This window comes from Microtus ochrogaster, unplaced genomic scaffold, assembly GCF_000317375.1.
Source record: "Microtus ochrogaster isolate Prairie Vole_2 unplaced genomic scaffold, MicOch1.0 UNK74, whole genome shotgun sequence".
NCBI classification, from domain to species: Eukaryota; Metazoa; Chordata; class Mammalia; order Rodentia; family Cricetidae; genus Microtus; species Microtus ochrogaster.
The window spans coordinates 576,784-592,868 of NW_004949172.1; the positions used below are offsets into that span (position 1 = coordinate 576,784).

At 52.9% G+C, this 16,085-nt stretch overlaps 2 protein-coding genes across 4 annotated transcripts in view; both read right to left on the reverse strand.

The window, feature by feature from the left end:
• Window positions 1-7,105, reverse strand: part of Vasp (vasodilator stimulated phosphoprotein) — a 15,411-nt gene extending 8,306 nt beyond the window's left edge. For both annotated transcript variants that reach the window (XM_005370277.2, XM_005370276.2), the window contains exon 1: window positions 6,744-7,105. In XM_005370277.2, the coding sequence (XP_005370334.1) occupies window positions 6,744-6,748 (5 nt within the window). In that variant the 5' untranslated portion in view covers window positions 6,749-7,105. The remainder of the gene's footprint in view (window positions 1-6,743) is intronic.
• Window positions 7,106-11,462: 4,357 nt separating this feature from the next.
• Window positions 11,463-15,556, reverse strand: Ppm1n (protein phosphatase, Mg2+/Mn2+ dependent 1N (putative)). Of its 2 annotated transcripts, none has more exons than XM_026777600.1 (5): window positions 14,639-15,556; window positions 13,821-13,938; window positions 13,641-13,746; window positions 13,499-13,559; window positions 11,463-11,866 (listed from the first exon to the last, which is right to left on the reverse strand). In XM_026777600.1, exons 1-5 carry the CDS (start codon window positions 15,554-15,556, stop codon window positions 11,861-11,863), a joined length of 1,209 nt encoding a protein of 402 aa, XP_026633401.1. In that variant the 3' UTR covers window positions 11,463-11,860. The 2 variants fall into 2 exon arrangements, with proteins under 2 accessions (XP_026633401.1, XP_005370335.1); XM_005370278.2 differs by having other exon boundaries at window positions 11,463-11,869.
• Window positions 15,557-16,085: the final 529 nt, after the last annotated feature.

A 16,085-nucleotide genomic window follows, 5' to 3' on the forward strand; every position in this document is an offset into this window, starting at 1 on the left:
GTGGCTCAGTGGTAGAGCCCCTGCCTAGAATCCCCCAGTGAGGGGCTGGGGTGTGGCTCAGTGGTAGAGACCCTGCCTAGAATCCCCCAGTGAGGGGCTGGGGGTTGGCTTAGAGGTAGAATGCTTGTCTGTCCAGCTTTCTCAAGGCCCTTGGTAGAATCCACAGTGCTATTTTAAAAAAGATACAGACTGACAGAGGAGGACGCTGTGGGAAAAGATGGACAGGCAGGCCGTACACAGGAAGAGGCAGAAAGGGAGATAAGTAGGGCCCAAAGGCTTGAGGTGAGGACCAGGCGGCTTGCTCAGGGTATTGGGCTCAGCCTCCAGAACCTCAACCAAAAGCGAATACAGGTTGACTAGAAAAGGCAGAGATGCCAGAACTAGTAGACAACCAAGAAGTGAGGTTAGAACAGCTCCTGTCTGGCCTCAGTTTCCCCCCTCTAGTCCCATCTCTGCTCTCTGCTCAGATCAGAAGAGGAAGCTGCAACTGAAGGGCAGGAAGTGTGAGGAAAGGAAAGATCTGATCCTTCCTGGTGCGCTTCCCCAGGGGCTGCTTTTACTGGCCACCTGGTCCTTCTGGTTCCCCAAGGCACAAACAGCCATTTGGCTTACATTCCTGGCTGCGCTGTCACGCCCTGTGGCTGGTGATGGAGACACTGAGGAGGCCCACACAGACCTCCCTGTCACCAGTGTGTTCAGGAGCAGAGGAACACCTACCTCTACCTCATGGTATGGCGTAGTTGGCCCAACCTGGGGGCCCGAAGGGGCGGAGGAGGGCCACTGGCTGATACCGTGATAAGTCAGCTCAGGTTTGGAGTCTGACACCACAGACCTGGGTTCAAACCCCCCCACCGAAGTCGTCTTCCACATGACCCAGAGAGCTGATTCCCGTCCTTACTCAGGGAAGACATGATGGGCCCCACCTCCTACAGGCTGTGAGGAGGAGGAATGAGTTTAGTTAAAGGACTGGGCATGGTTCTACTGAGTACTCTGTCACTCAGTACTGGGGTGCTGAGTGCTCAGTACTGCCAGTACTAGGGTGCCCCGAACATCTCCATCACACAAGACTCCCCCTCATACACCTGTCCTGGGAGGTTCAGTTCTCCTCCAGGGCAGGCACTAGGGCTCCAGACAGGAAGTAACTTGGCCAAGGTCACACACAGACAGGGGAAGTGGGAGGAGCGTAGGCCCCACCTACCCCCACCAGACAGGGGAAGTGGGGGGAAGCCCACCCCACCCCCACCAGGCTTTTTCCTCAAAAGAAGAAGTTTGTGGTTTCCAGGGGAGAGAAACTGCACCCCACAATGGCGGGTCTGGGGTCTGATGCCATGCGGTAGAGTTCAGCAGGGAAAGCCCCTTGGCAGGCCCCGGCATTGCAGACTGCGCCTAGCACCCAACTTTGCAAGTATGCTGCTCCGCTATCACCAGCGCTTTAGCCGGGCCCAGGCCTTGAGCCTTCCCGAGTCTCACTTCAGGATGGATGCTGTTCCTCTAGGAGAGGGCCCAGAGAGGTTGTGTATCCCACCCATAGTCACACAGCCCCTGTGTGGCAGAGCGAGGCTCTGAAGCCAGATGTCTCCCAGGTGCTAGTCTTAACCACAGAGCTGTGTGTCCTACGCACATTACAGGCGTCGTCTGAAACAAGCATAGCTTCAGGGACTGTTTCTGGCTCAGGCACCCTTGGCAGGTCAGGGTTAAAGCCTCACCCACACCTGCCATCCACACCCAGGGCATACTCTGGCCAGATGCCCAGGTTATCACGGCCCCACCCAGGTGCACTTTGGCCTCCCAGGTGGTCCTCTGGTCCAGAGACAACACTGCTGGCTGGGTAATCCTCAAAGAGGCTTTAAGGATGACCTTATAGAAAGACCCAGAACCTGTTAAGACCCAATCTCAGTGTCCTCATCCTCCAAAGCCAGGTCCGCTGTGGTTCCAAGGGAGGTCCCCTGTGCTCGCGGCTGTAACCTTCATTCTGTTCCGGCATCCCCTCTCCCCTGGCTCATCCCCGACTCTGTCTGTCTAGATGCCTGCCGTCCCCGCCAGAAGCCCTCCACCTCATCTGCACCAGCAATCCTTCCTGCTTGGCAGGCTGGAGACACCCTTGCAGCTCAAGCCCAAGATAAAAACAAAAACCAGAACCAGCCTCAGCTGGATGGGGCCTGAATCCTTTGTCACCCCAGCACTCAGGAGGCAGAGGCAAAGGAAAATCTCAAGTATGAGGCCAGCCCGTGCTACACGGTGCCACCCTGTCACGGATAAACACGCGATGGTGAAGGTGCTGCCTCCAAGCCTCAGGACTCGAGTTCAATCCCGGAAGCACACATTGGCGCAAGGGGAGAACGGACAGACTCCCACAAGTTTTCCTCTCACCATCACACAACCAAAATCAAAATAAATGATTTTAAAAAAATCCTTAAAACAGGCCAGCAGGAGCTGGAGAGATGGCTCAAAGGTTTAGAGCACTGGCTGCTCTTCTGAGGTCCTGAGTTCAATTCCCAGCACCCACATCGTGGCTCACAACCTCACAACCTTAAGGGAAAACAACAAAAAACAAACAAACAGGCCAGGCAGTGGTGGCGCAGCCTTTAATCCCTGTACTCCGGAGACAGAGGCAGGTGGACTAGTGCAGCCTGGGCTGTTATACGGAGAAACCCTGCCTCGAGGGAAAAAAAGTGCTTAAAACAGAAAAGGTTAAGAAATAGCGAATCAGGTCAAAAGCATGAAAATTTGGAAGTGTGTTTTCCTCTCAGGCCCTTGTCACCTCAGAAGCTGCCTGTGTCAGCTGCCACCTTTTTTTTTTTAAAGCAGCCCCCCTTTGAGCCACAGTCCTTTGCCTTTGTAAAAATATCAACCCCCACTGTTTTCTCATCTTCCAATGAGGTTAAACGTTGGTTCAAATGGGAGCCTCCCGGGCTCACTTGCTCTCTCCCTGGCTGTGTGATCTCTGCCAAGTGTCTTTACCTCTCTGTGTCTGCATTTCATCACGTGTCACAGGCTAGCCCCAGTCCAGCTCATCGGTTTGCTGAATGCAGCCGGTTGGGAACAGCACTGTCGCTGACCTCCCGATGTCAGCGGCTACAGTGGAGTCTGCTCTTTATAACTGCTGAGTCCTCCTAAGCGCCAGTGCCATTCCGGGTCCTCGGGATGTGAAGGGAGCCAAAGGGATCCTTGGGGACCTGATGTCTCAGCAAAGGAAATAAAGGAGGGCTAACTATTCTGGGCTAGACAGTATAAGCCTGGGATCTTGTTCTGGGAGGCAGAGGCAGGAGGATCTTTGTATGGCTTCAAGTCAGTCAGCCTAGGCCACGTGGCGAGACTCAAGGAGACACAAGGAGCTGCAATGGAAAATCCCCACAAAAGGGACACACCTGTGACCCCAGCTCTTGGGAGATAGAAAGCTGGGAAGATGGCTCAGTGGTAAAGGTGACTGCTGCCAACCCCGATGACTGAGGACCAGACTTAGATTCCCAGCAACCACGTGGTGGATGGAAGGAGATGTGACTCCCATAGCTGTTTCTAAATTCCACATCCCTCACACACACACACCCTCACCAAAATAAATAAATGTAAAAACAAACTTTTTTTTCTAAGAAAAAAAATCCGAACAGAAAATTACACAGCTAGGAACTCGGCATGGATGGAGGATGGCAGGGTGAGTGGCTGCAATTTCTTTTGGGGTCTCTGTCCTCCCTGGGCAGCCAGTCCCCAACCCTACCCTCCGTCTAAATTCAGTTTCCAGCCCGAGAATCCCCAGCTCACTGAGTCTGTTATAAAAATAAAGGGGTCAACAGAGGCCAGAACCCACAAACCCGCAACTGACACCCCCCTGACAGCTGGGAGTCCTAAGGGGGAGGGGACAGAGGTGACCAAGGGTGGGCACCTTCCTCATTCAGTCTGGCCCTTCCCTTTGCTGCTTACAACCCCCAAGACCATGAAACTTCACACACACATACACACACGCACGCACACACGCACGCACACAAGCACACTCACACCATCCTGAAGCAGGTCACATTCTGTATGTATTTAGGGGGTTCGTTTTACTCCCTTCGTCCAGGCCTCCCCCAGTTTCTCCTAGGTGAAAAGGATGGTAAAGGCAGTTGATTTGACACAGGCTCGGTGCAGCCCAGACTGACCTAGAACCTACTTCCTCCATAGCCCACGCTGACCTCAAACTTGCTACATAGCACAGGATGACTTTGGGGGAAAATGTTTTTTTAATCATAAAAGTGTGTTATTTGTACAAAAAACAAAAGCCCTGCACAAAGATTCTATTTTCCTTTTTCTATAATACCACTAGACTTAGACAGTCCTGGACACAAATTCAAATGTTACCACCACCAAACTCTTTGATTTTTACATATTTACTTTTGATACAGGGACTCAGTAGCCCAAGCTGCCCTCCAAGTAGTAGCTCCAAGTGCTACCGTTACAAGCATGAGTCACCGCACTGAACTCCCAAACTGTTCAACTTTAATAGGTCATTTCCTTAATGTCTCTGTGCCTCCGTTTTACTACCTGTAAAATGGGGGCAAGACCAGGACACAAACTTGCACTAGCATCACACTTAACTATGGTGGAGGTTTAAAATGGAATCAGACCCATATTACAGCGCCTGGCACAAAGATGCCTGGCTGAACCCACCTCATCATTTCAAAATAAAATAACAGTTGCTGCTTCTGTTATTGCAAGGGGAAAGGAATGAACCCAAATGCTTTAAAACTCTGTCTGCCCAAGAGCCTTCAGACCTCTGACCCCTGCTCTGCCTTTCCAGCTCCCGGATGCAGCAGACACTCGACAAATATTTGTCAAACTGGGAGAAAAAGAACCATATCTTGTAATTTTCCATCTCAGCTACCTCCCTTCCCACTGCCCCCAGGGTTGTCCCCAGTCAAACCCGTCTGCCTCTTCCCCAACGCAGCCCAAGAACCTTTGAGGACCCTGGACTCAGGCTTCTCAGTCTCCGGGCCTCAGTTTACCCAGCTGAAAATAGGGTTTGGGTCTCCTGCACTCTTTCTTTTACTCCTAGTTGTCCTAGGATTAAAGTGACAGCCCAGGACCCTCCACCCTCAGGGGAGGGAGGTTTGTCACAGCCAGAGGAGGGCGGGCTTCGGGAGGGCCGGGGGTGGGGGTGGGGGTGCAGGGGGCCGGCCTAGACGTTGCTCCTGCCCTTTTACGGTCTCAGCGAGTGAGGCGGCACTAACTCGGACATCCGCCATCCGCCTTCCACCGGGCCTGGGACCGGAAACGGGTGGGGGAGGGGCGGGACTGGGGGCAGCAGGAGAAGGGGGGGGAACGAGTGAAGGAACTGACCCCCTTTCGGGGGACAGTACTCCCGTGGGGGAGGGAAGAACAGACAGGAAGTCTCCAGGGTGTCTCGACGTCCCTTCGAGCTCCAGATCCCAACACTCCCACATACCAAGAAACAGACGTGTGAGGGTGGGAGGGGTCCTCGCTCAGGGTCCTAGACAGGAAAGTCACCCTGATGTCAGAGGGCAAAAGTGGAGGATGTGCACAAGGGGGTTAAGCCCAAACTGTCCCCAGGAGACTCCTCCCCTAGCCAGGGGCTTTGGGGCAGGAAGTCCCAGCCAAAGTGGAGGAAGGGAGATAGTATTGTCAAGATGTAGCCCCAAGGGAGAGATTATGGGGGCGCTGAGGGGGAGGCCTCTGCCGGCCCAGGCTCCGCCCTCAGGTGAGCCCTGGAGTTCAGGGCATGTCCAGAGAAGTCATTAAATAAATAAATAAATCCCTAGGTCTCCCTCACCCCCAGGATTAAATTCCAGAGAAGAGGGCTGGAAGAAGCTGGTAAGCTTGGGTTCCTGAGGGAGAAGGCTGTGACCTTGACGCTTTCCAGCGCCCCCTCCTCCAATCCCACGGCTTGGGGAAGAGGGGTGACACCGGTCGACATTGAGAGCCCAGGGGGAGGGGCCGTGATGTGGGGAAAGCAGCTGGCCCACAGTGCTCACTCGGGGGCCCGCCCCCCACACCAGCTGTCTCGACAGGTGAGTCAGGAAGACAAAGGCCCCCCCCTCCCCCAGCTGCCGCGCCCCCTCCTACTCGAGCCACCAGGTGCGCGGGGGGGGGGCAGCGCCGCCCTGGGCCTGGACTGCTCCCAGGCCCTAGGACCCAGCTGGGGTACTTAGCGGGAGCGAAGTCCCATCCAGACCCTCCAGGCCCGTGGGTCAGATTCGCAAACCCCCTCCATAGGAGAATCTCCGTGTCCCCCAAATTTAGAGGCATCAAGAAGTAACCCCGAAGTTAAGGACCGCAGTCCCGTTCCAGGACGTTCGTCCAGCGCTCCAGACGCGGGGGTCCGAAGACCACAACCACTACCCGAGGTTCAGAGTTTCAGGGCTCGGCTCTCAAGGCAGCCTCCCACAACCTCCCCAAGACCTAGACTTGAGTTTGGGGCGGTAACTCTGAGTCCCGCTTAAACCGGATGGTTCTACCTATCGGCCAACTCGGAGGTGCTCCCTCAAAAGTCTTCAAATTCTGAGTCCCGAGAGCTTCCCTAAACCTGAAAGCCACCAGGAGAACCTCAGCCGGCGCCGCCTCAAGCCTTTAGGGAGTAGTGCGGAGAAAGTGGGTGTCGATATTTACAGATCGCTCCAGGAGGCATCGGCTCAGAGTTGGGACGCCCAAAGCCAGTGTCCCCTAAATCCAGCCCTGGACGAGCTGGGGTGAGGGGGACAAAGGCGGGGCGCTGAGCTGGCATGGAACCGGGCTGGGGGTTCGGGGCTCACCTCATGGCTGCGCGGAGGGCGGGCGGCGCGCCCACGGGGAGTGCTCCCGGGGCGCCCCTGAATAGAAGTGCAGGGGTGCGGGGCTGGCTCCAGGTTCTGCTCAGTCTCTCTCGGGGTCCCGCCCCATAGAGTCCAGCTTCCTGGGGAGAACGTGGACCGGGCCGGGGCGGGTCCTCGGGCGCCTCCTCCCTCTGGTGCTCTGCTGGACTGAGATCCCCAGCGTTGGAAAGCGGGGTGGAGAGTCCGGACCTCTCCGGCGCACACCCTCGGCAGACAGCACCTTCGCGGTTACTCTTACTACTGTACTCTCTTTGCTACATTTCGTTCCAAAATTCCACTCCCCGCACCCACAATGCCCCGCGCCTTAAAGGGGCCGTGGACACCTCCAGGCGGGGGATGGAGAGCGTTTAAAAGGCAACGCGGAACCTTCGGCTTCCGCAATTGCACTCCTTCCCCAGCCTGGTGGCGTGGGGGTGCACCCTGAGCCTCACCCCCGAGTTGGAATGGGAAATGTGATGGAAGAGAGGGGCCTTTCTTTGATCTCTAGCTGTCTCCACTATTGAATTTTTAGGTATAGATCTGGGGTTGCAGGTTTTCGCGTCTTGCTCGCTCCGTGGACTTCTGATCAGTTTGGGGTGGGGGCGGGGAGGCTCCCCGGTTAAGCAAGGGAATCTCTTCAATTTCCACCTTTAAGTAACACTTTGGCAAGTCCCGTGTTCCCCAGATCTCGCTTCTCAGGCCGGGCCCCACCCCTCGCCGCCCCCCACCCTCCCGGGGAAGGTGTGGAGGAAGTGAGCGAGGGGGCGCGGCGGGGCCGCTGACTCACCGCCGCCGGGTCGCGGCTGGGGTGGGGGCGGGGGTGAAGGTGAGGATCGACTAGGTGCACAGGAGTAGGGATGGGACCCCTAATCTGCTCCCCACTGGTGCTCAGCTACTGTTTAGTTTCACCCACGGAAGACAGTAAGATCGTCTCAGCAACCCCGTAGGCTCAGAGGCCCAAAGACCCTCCTCTTGAGGACCCCTCCCCCCACACGCCCGGGCTAAGTCGAGCCCAGACACCCTCCAAGGCTTCCGCAGTGAGTCCCATAGGCCCCACCCAGGGTTACATCATCATCATATGGACACGCCCCTCCTATAGAGCTCCACCTGGCAGGGTGAAAGGCGTTAACCTCTGGAAAGCACCAGAAAAGCCTTACAAATTGGGAAACTGAGGCATGGAGGTGGGGAATGGGTTCAGCCAATGATAGTCTTGTTTGGGTCCCCGATGACTCACGGAGAATCAAACCCATGTGGCCTTTAGCTAGTCCATTTCCTCGTAGCTCGCTCCTTGCTGGCCTTCACCTGCAAGAACCTCTTTCATTCACACCAAACTCTTCTAATTGTCTACTGAAAAATCCAGTCAGCTAGCTGTGGTGCCACAAACCAGGAGACAGAGGCAGGAGAATCGCGGGTCTAAGGCCAACTCAAAGGGCTGTAGAGTGACTTCAAAGTCATCTGAGGTTGCATATTTAAGAACACAAAACGGGTGTGGGGATGGCTCAGCAGTTACAAACAATTGCTACTCTTCATAGGACCCAAGTTCAATTCTCAGCACTCACGAGATTCATAACTGCCTGTAATTCCAGTTCTAGGGTATCCTAGGTCTCTGTCCTTCCAGGGCACTGCACTCACACAGGGCACTGCACCCCACACAGACAAACACGTGCGCGCCCCTCCACACACATACGTAGTTAAAATTCATACAAGTAAATCTTTTGAAAATATAAAACACAAATAAGCCAGTTTTACACCTTTGATTCTGGCTCTCAGGAGGCAGAGGCAAAAGCAGATCTCAGTGAATTAGAGGCCAGCCTGGGACAACAGTTAAAACTGAAGGAGAACCCGGTTGCATGTGAGTTCCCGTTTGCCCATCTGTGAAGTGGAAAGGGCCAAGCTCTGTGCCACCTGTACCATAGCAAGAGCTAGCACACTTTCTCTATGAAAGTCTCATTAGCAGGGCTGGCGAGATGGGTCAGACTGTGAAGTGCCTGTTCTGCCATCCCGAGTACTAGTCTGTGGTCCACAGAACCCATGTAAAAGTAGAGCTCTTAACCCTTCAGCCCTGGGCCAGCAGGACTTGGAAGAACCCTGTGCTTCATTGGCCAACTGAATTAATGACATCCAGCTTTGGAGAGGCGCTGTCCCTAAAATAAGGCTAAGAACAGTCAAGGAAAATGTTCCTGCAGTGACTGACCTCTAACCACACACGCTTGCACACGGCCACCCGCACACATGGACAGGTGCACACAAAGTCCCGGTGGAATTCCTTTAAGCATAGTAGGCATAGTCTTGGTCCACTTGTTTGTGCACGCAGCACTTCTGGGATACACAGCCCAAGCCTTCTGCTCATGGAACAAGACGACACCACTCAGATACATGCTCAGCCCCAAGCATCTTTTTTTATTGGTTGCCTTTGTAAAAATAATTTATTTACTGTTCTGTGCATTGGCATTTTGCCTGCATGTATGTCTGTGTGAGGGTGTCAGATCGTGGAGTTACAGACAGCTCTCAGCTGCCACAATTGAACCCAGGTCCTCTGGAAGAGCAGCCAGTGCTCTTAACCACTGAGCCGTTTTTTTGTTTTGCAAGGCAAGGTGCTTCTGTATAATCAGCCTCGCTGTTCTGGAACTAGCTCTTATAGACCAGGCTGGCCTCAAACTCACAGACGTCTACCTGCCTCTGCCTCCTGAGTGCTGGGATTAAAGGATTGCATCACTACCACCCGGGGCTTACATGTTTTTCTTACAGCACCTTTAGAATATAAAATCAGTACCACAGAGATGGCTCAACAGGTAAATATACTTGCCGCTGACCCCAAGGATATGAGTCCAATTCCTGCGACCAACATGGTGGAAGGAGAGAATCAATGCCCACAAGCCATCCTCTGACCTCCACTACGTGGGTTCCAGGTTATCAGACTCGGGGTGTCAGTCTTGGTGGTATCTGCTGAACCATCTACCCAGCCCAAGATTTTGAGAAAAAAAAATTAATGTCAAGTGAACCTCCTTGGTCATTTTCTCCTCTTAGTCCCTGTATTGTTTCCTGATGACTCTACTTTTTAGTCCCCTTGTGTGCTGTCTCCCCAAACAGAGTAGTCGGCTGCACTGGGCCTCCTGATCTCAGTGCACTGGGCTGGCTCCCAGCTATGCACGGGGTTTGATGAGACAGCACTTGCTCACTGCACATTTGCTGACCAGGGACTAAGTAAATCACTTTTTTGTTTTGTTTCTGAGACAGGGTGTCTCTACGTACATAGACAGGGTGGCTGTCCTGGAACTCACTCTGTAGGCCAGGCTGACCTCGAACTCACAGATCCAGTTGCTTCTGCCTTCAGAGTGCTAGGATTAAAGGCGTGCACTTTTTAATTAATTTTTAATTTAATTGACTGATTTATCGGGCGTAAATACAGGAGTGTGTGGTGGTGCATGCACCTGCTCGCTTATGGAGGTCAGACAGGGTATCAGATCTCTTGGAGCTGGAGTTACAGGCATTTTCAGGGTGTCTGCCTGTGTGAATTCAAACTCAGGTCCTCATTCATGACTGTGCAGCAAGCACTCTTAACCAGTGAGCCTCCCCGGCTTTTTTTTTTTTAGATAGGGTCTCGTGCAATTCAAACTCCATATGTGGCTAGCGAGGGTCTTGAGCTCCTGGATCATCTTTGCATCAATCCTGGAAGTACTGGAATCACAAACTGGTGCCATCGTGCCTGGCAACAAGCCATTTTTTTTTTTTTTTTTTGGTTTTTCGAGACAGGGTTTCTCTGTGGCTTTGGAGCCTGTCCTGGAACTCGCTCTGTAGACCAGGCTGGTCTCGAACTCACAGAGATCCGCCTGCCTCTGCCTCCCGAGTGCTGGGATTAAAGGCGTGTGCCACCATCGCCTGGCTAACAAGCCACTTTTTACAAGAAAATGTGGAGCTGAGCCAGATGGTGGTGGCGCATGCCTTGCCTTTAATTCCAGCACTTAGGAGGTATAAAGACAGGTGGATCTCTGGTCTACAGTGTGAGTTCCAGGACAGGCTCTAAAGCTATACAGAAACCCTGTCTTGAAAAGCAAAAATAAAAAAATTAAAAAAGAAAGAGAAAAAGAAAGAAAGAAGGAGAAAAGAAAACATGGAACTGGAAGAAGCGGTGTGTTCCTGTGGCCTCAGCACCTGAGAGGCCAAGGCAGGAAGGCTTCCGGTTCAAGGTTCTCCTGGGCAACATGGTCTTTGCCGAGCGAGATGGCTCGGCAAAGAAGAAAAAGAAGAGAACTTACTGCTCTTGTAGAGGAATTTGGTTTGGTTCCTAGCATCCTGGTACAGTTCCCAACGCTATGTAAATCCAGTCAGAGGGGATCTGATGCCCTCTTCTGGCCTCTGCCGGCACAAGGCACAAATGCAATACCTGTCGATAAATGCAGGCAAAACGCACCTATACAGAAAAATAAACAAATGCCTGAAAGGGAAACGCGGGGGGGGGGGTAAAAAAAGAAAACAAAAAAAGCAAGTTGGCTCAGCAGTGGAGCTTTACTGCCAATCCTGAGGACCCGAGTTCATCCCCAGAACCAGCTCCTCAAAGGTGTCCTTTAACCGCCATGTGCCTGCCGTGGCATGAGCTTCCACACACACATAAACACAAAACAAATAGGAATAATTAAAAGAAAACAACAAAGAAACGGGAATGCACTTGGAATTGCTTTATTGATTCAAAAAATTTAATATTCAGATCTCTTACCACCTCCTTGTAGAACAGGTTTTAAAAAAACAGAAAGACTGTTTTACACAAATCACTTAAGATCTGTTTGGCTTTAAATATTAAGGGTGAAAAAAAAGGAACCATGCTCGGCTTTTTTTTTTTTTTGGTCACTGTTAGGTGACGGTGGAGTTCCCCCCTCATGAGACTCATGTGGGGGAAGTACGAGAGGGGAAATGGAAATGAAGATTCTAGGTTCCTCCATGGCTGGCCGTCCGTCCTCTGCCTCTCATGTAGGGAAGCACAGATTCCCCCTGAGCTATGCAGATGGTCCCCAGAGGATGGCCGCTGTCAGGCCTGAGTTCAAGTCAAGGGTTGAATGGGTGCTGGTGGTTTCCACACCATCTCACCTCTTCTGTAAGACAAAACGTGGGGGAGGGTAAAGCTGCCTGTCAGCGCCCCCCTCAGCCTTCTAGAAGCCTCCTCCACCCCATTTTGTTTTTCTTTTTTTTTTGGTTTTCTTTTTAAAAATGAAAAACAATTTGAATTTTGCTGGGTGGTGGTGGTGCATGTCTTTAATTCCAACACTCGGGAGGCAGAGGCAGGCAGATCTCTGTGAGTTCGAAGCCAGCCTGGTCTACAAGAGCTAGTTCCAGGACAGGCTCCAAAGCTACAGAGAAACCCTGTCTCAAAAAAACCAAAATAAATAAATAAATAGAATGTTAAGTATATGGGTGTTTTGCATTTGTACATTTCATGTGTGCAGAGGCCACTGAGAGCGGCAGAACCCTCCCCCTTCTTTTTCTTTCTTTCATTTTTTTTAACAGGGTCACATGTCTTCCCGGGTGACTTCAACTCGGAAGTGCGGGAGCTGCAGCTGTGGTCCACGGGTCCTCTGGAAGAGCAGTAGGTACTGTGACCCACTGAGCATCTCGTCTGCCCTTATCTGTTGTTTTTGAAGCACTGAGGAGTGAACCAAGGGCCTTGGACATTCTAGAGAAGTATTCCACCACCGATTCATATATACATATGGCCCTTTAGTTTATTTATTAGTTGATTATTTTTGGATTTATTTTTTATCCTTTTTTTTTTTGAGACAATGTCTCACTGTGTAGCCCTGGTTGTCCTGGAACTAGCTCTGTAGACCAGGCTGGCCTCAAACTCACAGAGATACCCCTGCCTCTGCCTCCCGAGTGCTGGGATTAAAGGCCTGTGACACTATGCTTGTCTTAAATTTAAAAAATACCCCTCCAAAATTTAAAGGGGCTGTGAGACTGCTTATCAGGCAAAAACAATTGTCTCCACGCCTAATGATCTGAGGTCAGTTCTTGGGACCCACGTGGTAGAAGGAGAGGACTGACCCCAGTGGGTAGTTCTTAGGTCTCCATAACTGCAGCGTGGCACGCACACCCACATATATACACCCCTAACACACATAAATAAAAAGGATAAAACTTATAAAAAATATTAAAACAACAGTACAGGTCTAGACTAGGGTCAGAGCCAGAGCTTGGTGGTGATGTCCTTGCCAGAGTGGCAGGGGTGTGGCTGTTGGACTCTAGCGTCCAAACACCAAGAAGGAGTCGCCCTCAGAGACCATCTCACACACCACAGCAGATGCAAAAGCATGAGGATTTTATTAATTCTGTCATGACAGGGTCCCTCAGCATTCGGGAAGCCGAGAGACCTCAAATAGCTGGTACAGTCTACTTTTAAAGGGGCCACAGAAGCAAGGGGAGTTGTTACCAATAATTGACTGGAGAGCTGTTGCCAGATCAGATGAGGTAAGAGGTCATTTTGACCCCGTTTCCCAGGGGACTGAATCAAAATATACGTATATGGGTAATTGTTCAGGAACTGAGTACGTGCGAGTGTAGCTGTTAGGTCCTTGGTTCCCAGGGGAGGAGGGGAAGCACTATGGCACAGAGGCTGAGAGGATTCAGAATTGTCAAAAATGGCTTCAGGATTGTCTTAAAGTCTTACATGGCCAGCAGGCAGGGTTGTAGCGCAGGTTGAGGAGGGACCCAAAGAGACAGAGCCTTACCTCTTGACATTCCTCTGAGGTCTGACGGAGTTTGGAGTAAGCTTCGGCAATGACAGTGGCCCTAGAGAGCATAGGGAAGCCCTGAAGAGGAGATCTGGTCCTGTCACCCTGCCTCATCCCGCCCCCCCTCACTCCAACTCACTTGCTATGGAGCCCTCCTCCGGGAGGCAAGCCTGGGATGTCCTCTGACGCCAGGGTCCTGAAAACTGTGTTTAGGCATGGGGGTTCCTGAGCAGAGGAATACAGCTCTGAGGAGGAGGTGAGTAGAGAGAGCCCATATTTGCCAACCGCCCCTCCCACTGGTCATTTGAAGACTGCTCACCGGCAACTTTGTGGCTCAGGGCTGCGTCTAAAGCCATCTCCCTTCTGATTGCCTCCTCACAAGGCCTGGGGGCCCCTGGGAAGCAGACCACCATGCAAGTCATGTTATCCAAACTTCCCTGGATAAGATGAAGAAAGAGAAGCCTCGTGGGAGAGTCAAAAACCTTCCCAGGGTCCCATGCCTTTGAGACCATGGCTTTCCCAGCAATCCTGGTGTTGGGAGTCCCCCTCGCCAATCTTACTATTTCATCCAAGCTCTCGCTTCCATTCGGACCCATCTCTTGGACCATTCCCATTATAGACCGTAGCCACCACTCTTTATTAAAGAAAGAAGCCACGAACCAGCAAGATGTCAGTGGGAAAAGACGCTTGCCACCAAGCCTGACAACCTGAGTTTGATCCCCAGGACCCATATGATGGAAGGAGAGAACTGACTAATATAAGATGTTCTTTGACCTACACACATGTGATGTTGTATGAACACGCACACACAATACAGTATGTAGTGCAATTAAATAAATTAAATTTTTTTTTAAAAAAGCCTGTCTAAAGTCTTTTAAATTCTTCCTATTTAAGGGGATCTTCCTATTTCGGACACATCTCAGGAGAGCCTGAAATCCTAGCTTGGACTCTATTCTTAGAGGCCACGCCCCTTCTCTTAAATCCCTGCCACTTAGCTATCGGTGCCTATGTACTATGCTCCATCACTGGTTCGAAGCATCCTTGCTCTGGATCCCAAGCCCTTTAGTACACCCTCTAGCTCGGCCCCACCCCTTATCATAAAAGACCCCTCCTCCCCACATGCAGTGGCCCCAGGACCTTGAATAGACACGTGTCCAACAGCTGAGCACAGAGTTGCTCTGGCGCCAAGCCCAGACGGAGGCGCGACGCCACCAGCCCCACCAGGTCCGCACCAGACAGGGCGTCCCACACGCCATCGGAGGCCAGGAGCACGAACTCGTCCTCGGCCTGGCGTGCCAGCGCAGCCACCTCGGGCTCAGCGGACACGAGCTGCAGCTCAGGAGGTCTCCCGGGTGCCTGTTTGAAGGCGAAGTCGCCTAGGGCGCGGGACACGGCCAGGGAGCCCTCAACGCGCCGGCGACGAACGGTGCCACCAGCGTCATGGATACGCTCGCGTTCCCGAGGCCGGTGAGGACGATGGTCCTCGGTACAGAAAGCCATGGAGCCGGATCGGCTCAGCAGAGCGCGCGAGTCCCCGCAATGCGCCAGGTAGAGAAAGCTCGGGGACACAAGCAGTACCACTGCCGTCGAGCCTCCGGGGTCGCTGAGGGGCCAGAGCGCGCGCAGATGCGCATCTGCGCGGAGGAAGGCACTACGCAGAGCCTGGCGCACGTCCTCCGGCTCCCGGGGCGCGGGACCCAACTCCCCCAGCACGTGACCTGGGAGGTGGCGCGCTCCGAAGCGTGCAGCCCGCGCTCCCCCGTGGCCATCCAGGACTGCGAAAAAAGCCCAACCCGACGGCAGCCCAGGCAAAGCCAGCCGAGCGCAGTGCGCATCCTCCATGCGCGCGCGCCAGCCCTGCACCGCACTCGCCCCGAAGCGCAGGCCGGGTGCAGCCGCCGCACCCCCATGTAGCCTCTGCGAACATCGGGGCGACTCCAGGAGACCCCCAGGCTCGCCGGGGACCTTGTGTTCCACCTCTGTCTCCTGCTCTGCTGCCTCTTGAGCTCGAGCGAACCACCTGAGACGCTCCAGCAGGCGGGCAAAGGCCGCCATTCTCCTGCCGCGGGGTCAGGAAGGTTCCATCCTCTCACTGCCTTTGTCCAGTGTCCGGTTCCCCCTCCCCCGCCCCAACTCCACTAATCTCTCTTCTTTAAACCAGGTAAATCTCTTTCCGATCCCTTGACCTGGCCTGAAGTCGGCGCACTAAGAGGTGCGTTCATGTGTTTCTTCTTTCTCACACTGTCAAAAACTCAAAACCAGGGGCTTAGTGCCTGGGTCAAGTGCTGGGTTGGGAGTGGGACGATAAGAGCAAATTATTTGCATTCTGCTTCCAGATCTAACACGTTATTTGAAAACTTATCACACTCATTTAATGTGTGTGGAGGTCAGAGGGCAACTTGTGAGAGTCGGTTCCACCTTGTTGATCCTGGGGATCGAACTCAAGTCATCAGGCTTGGCAGCAATCGCTTTACCCCTGAGCCCTATCACAGGCCACATACACTATTTTACATGACTTATTATTATTATCATCAGGTCTTACTATGTAGCCACAGCTGGCTTGGAAAATCGCTTCCTACATGAG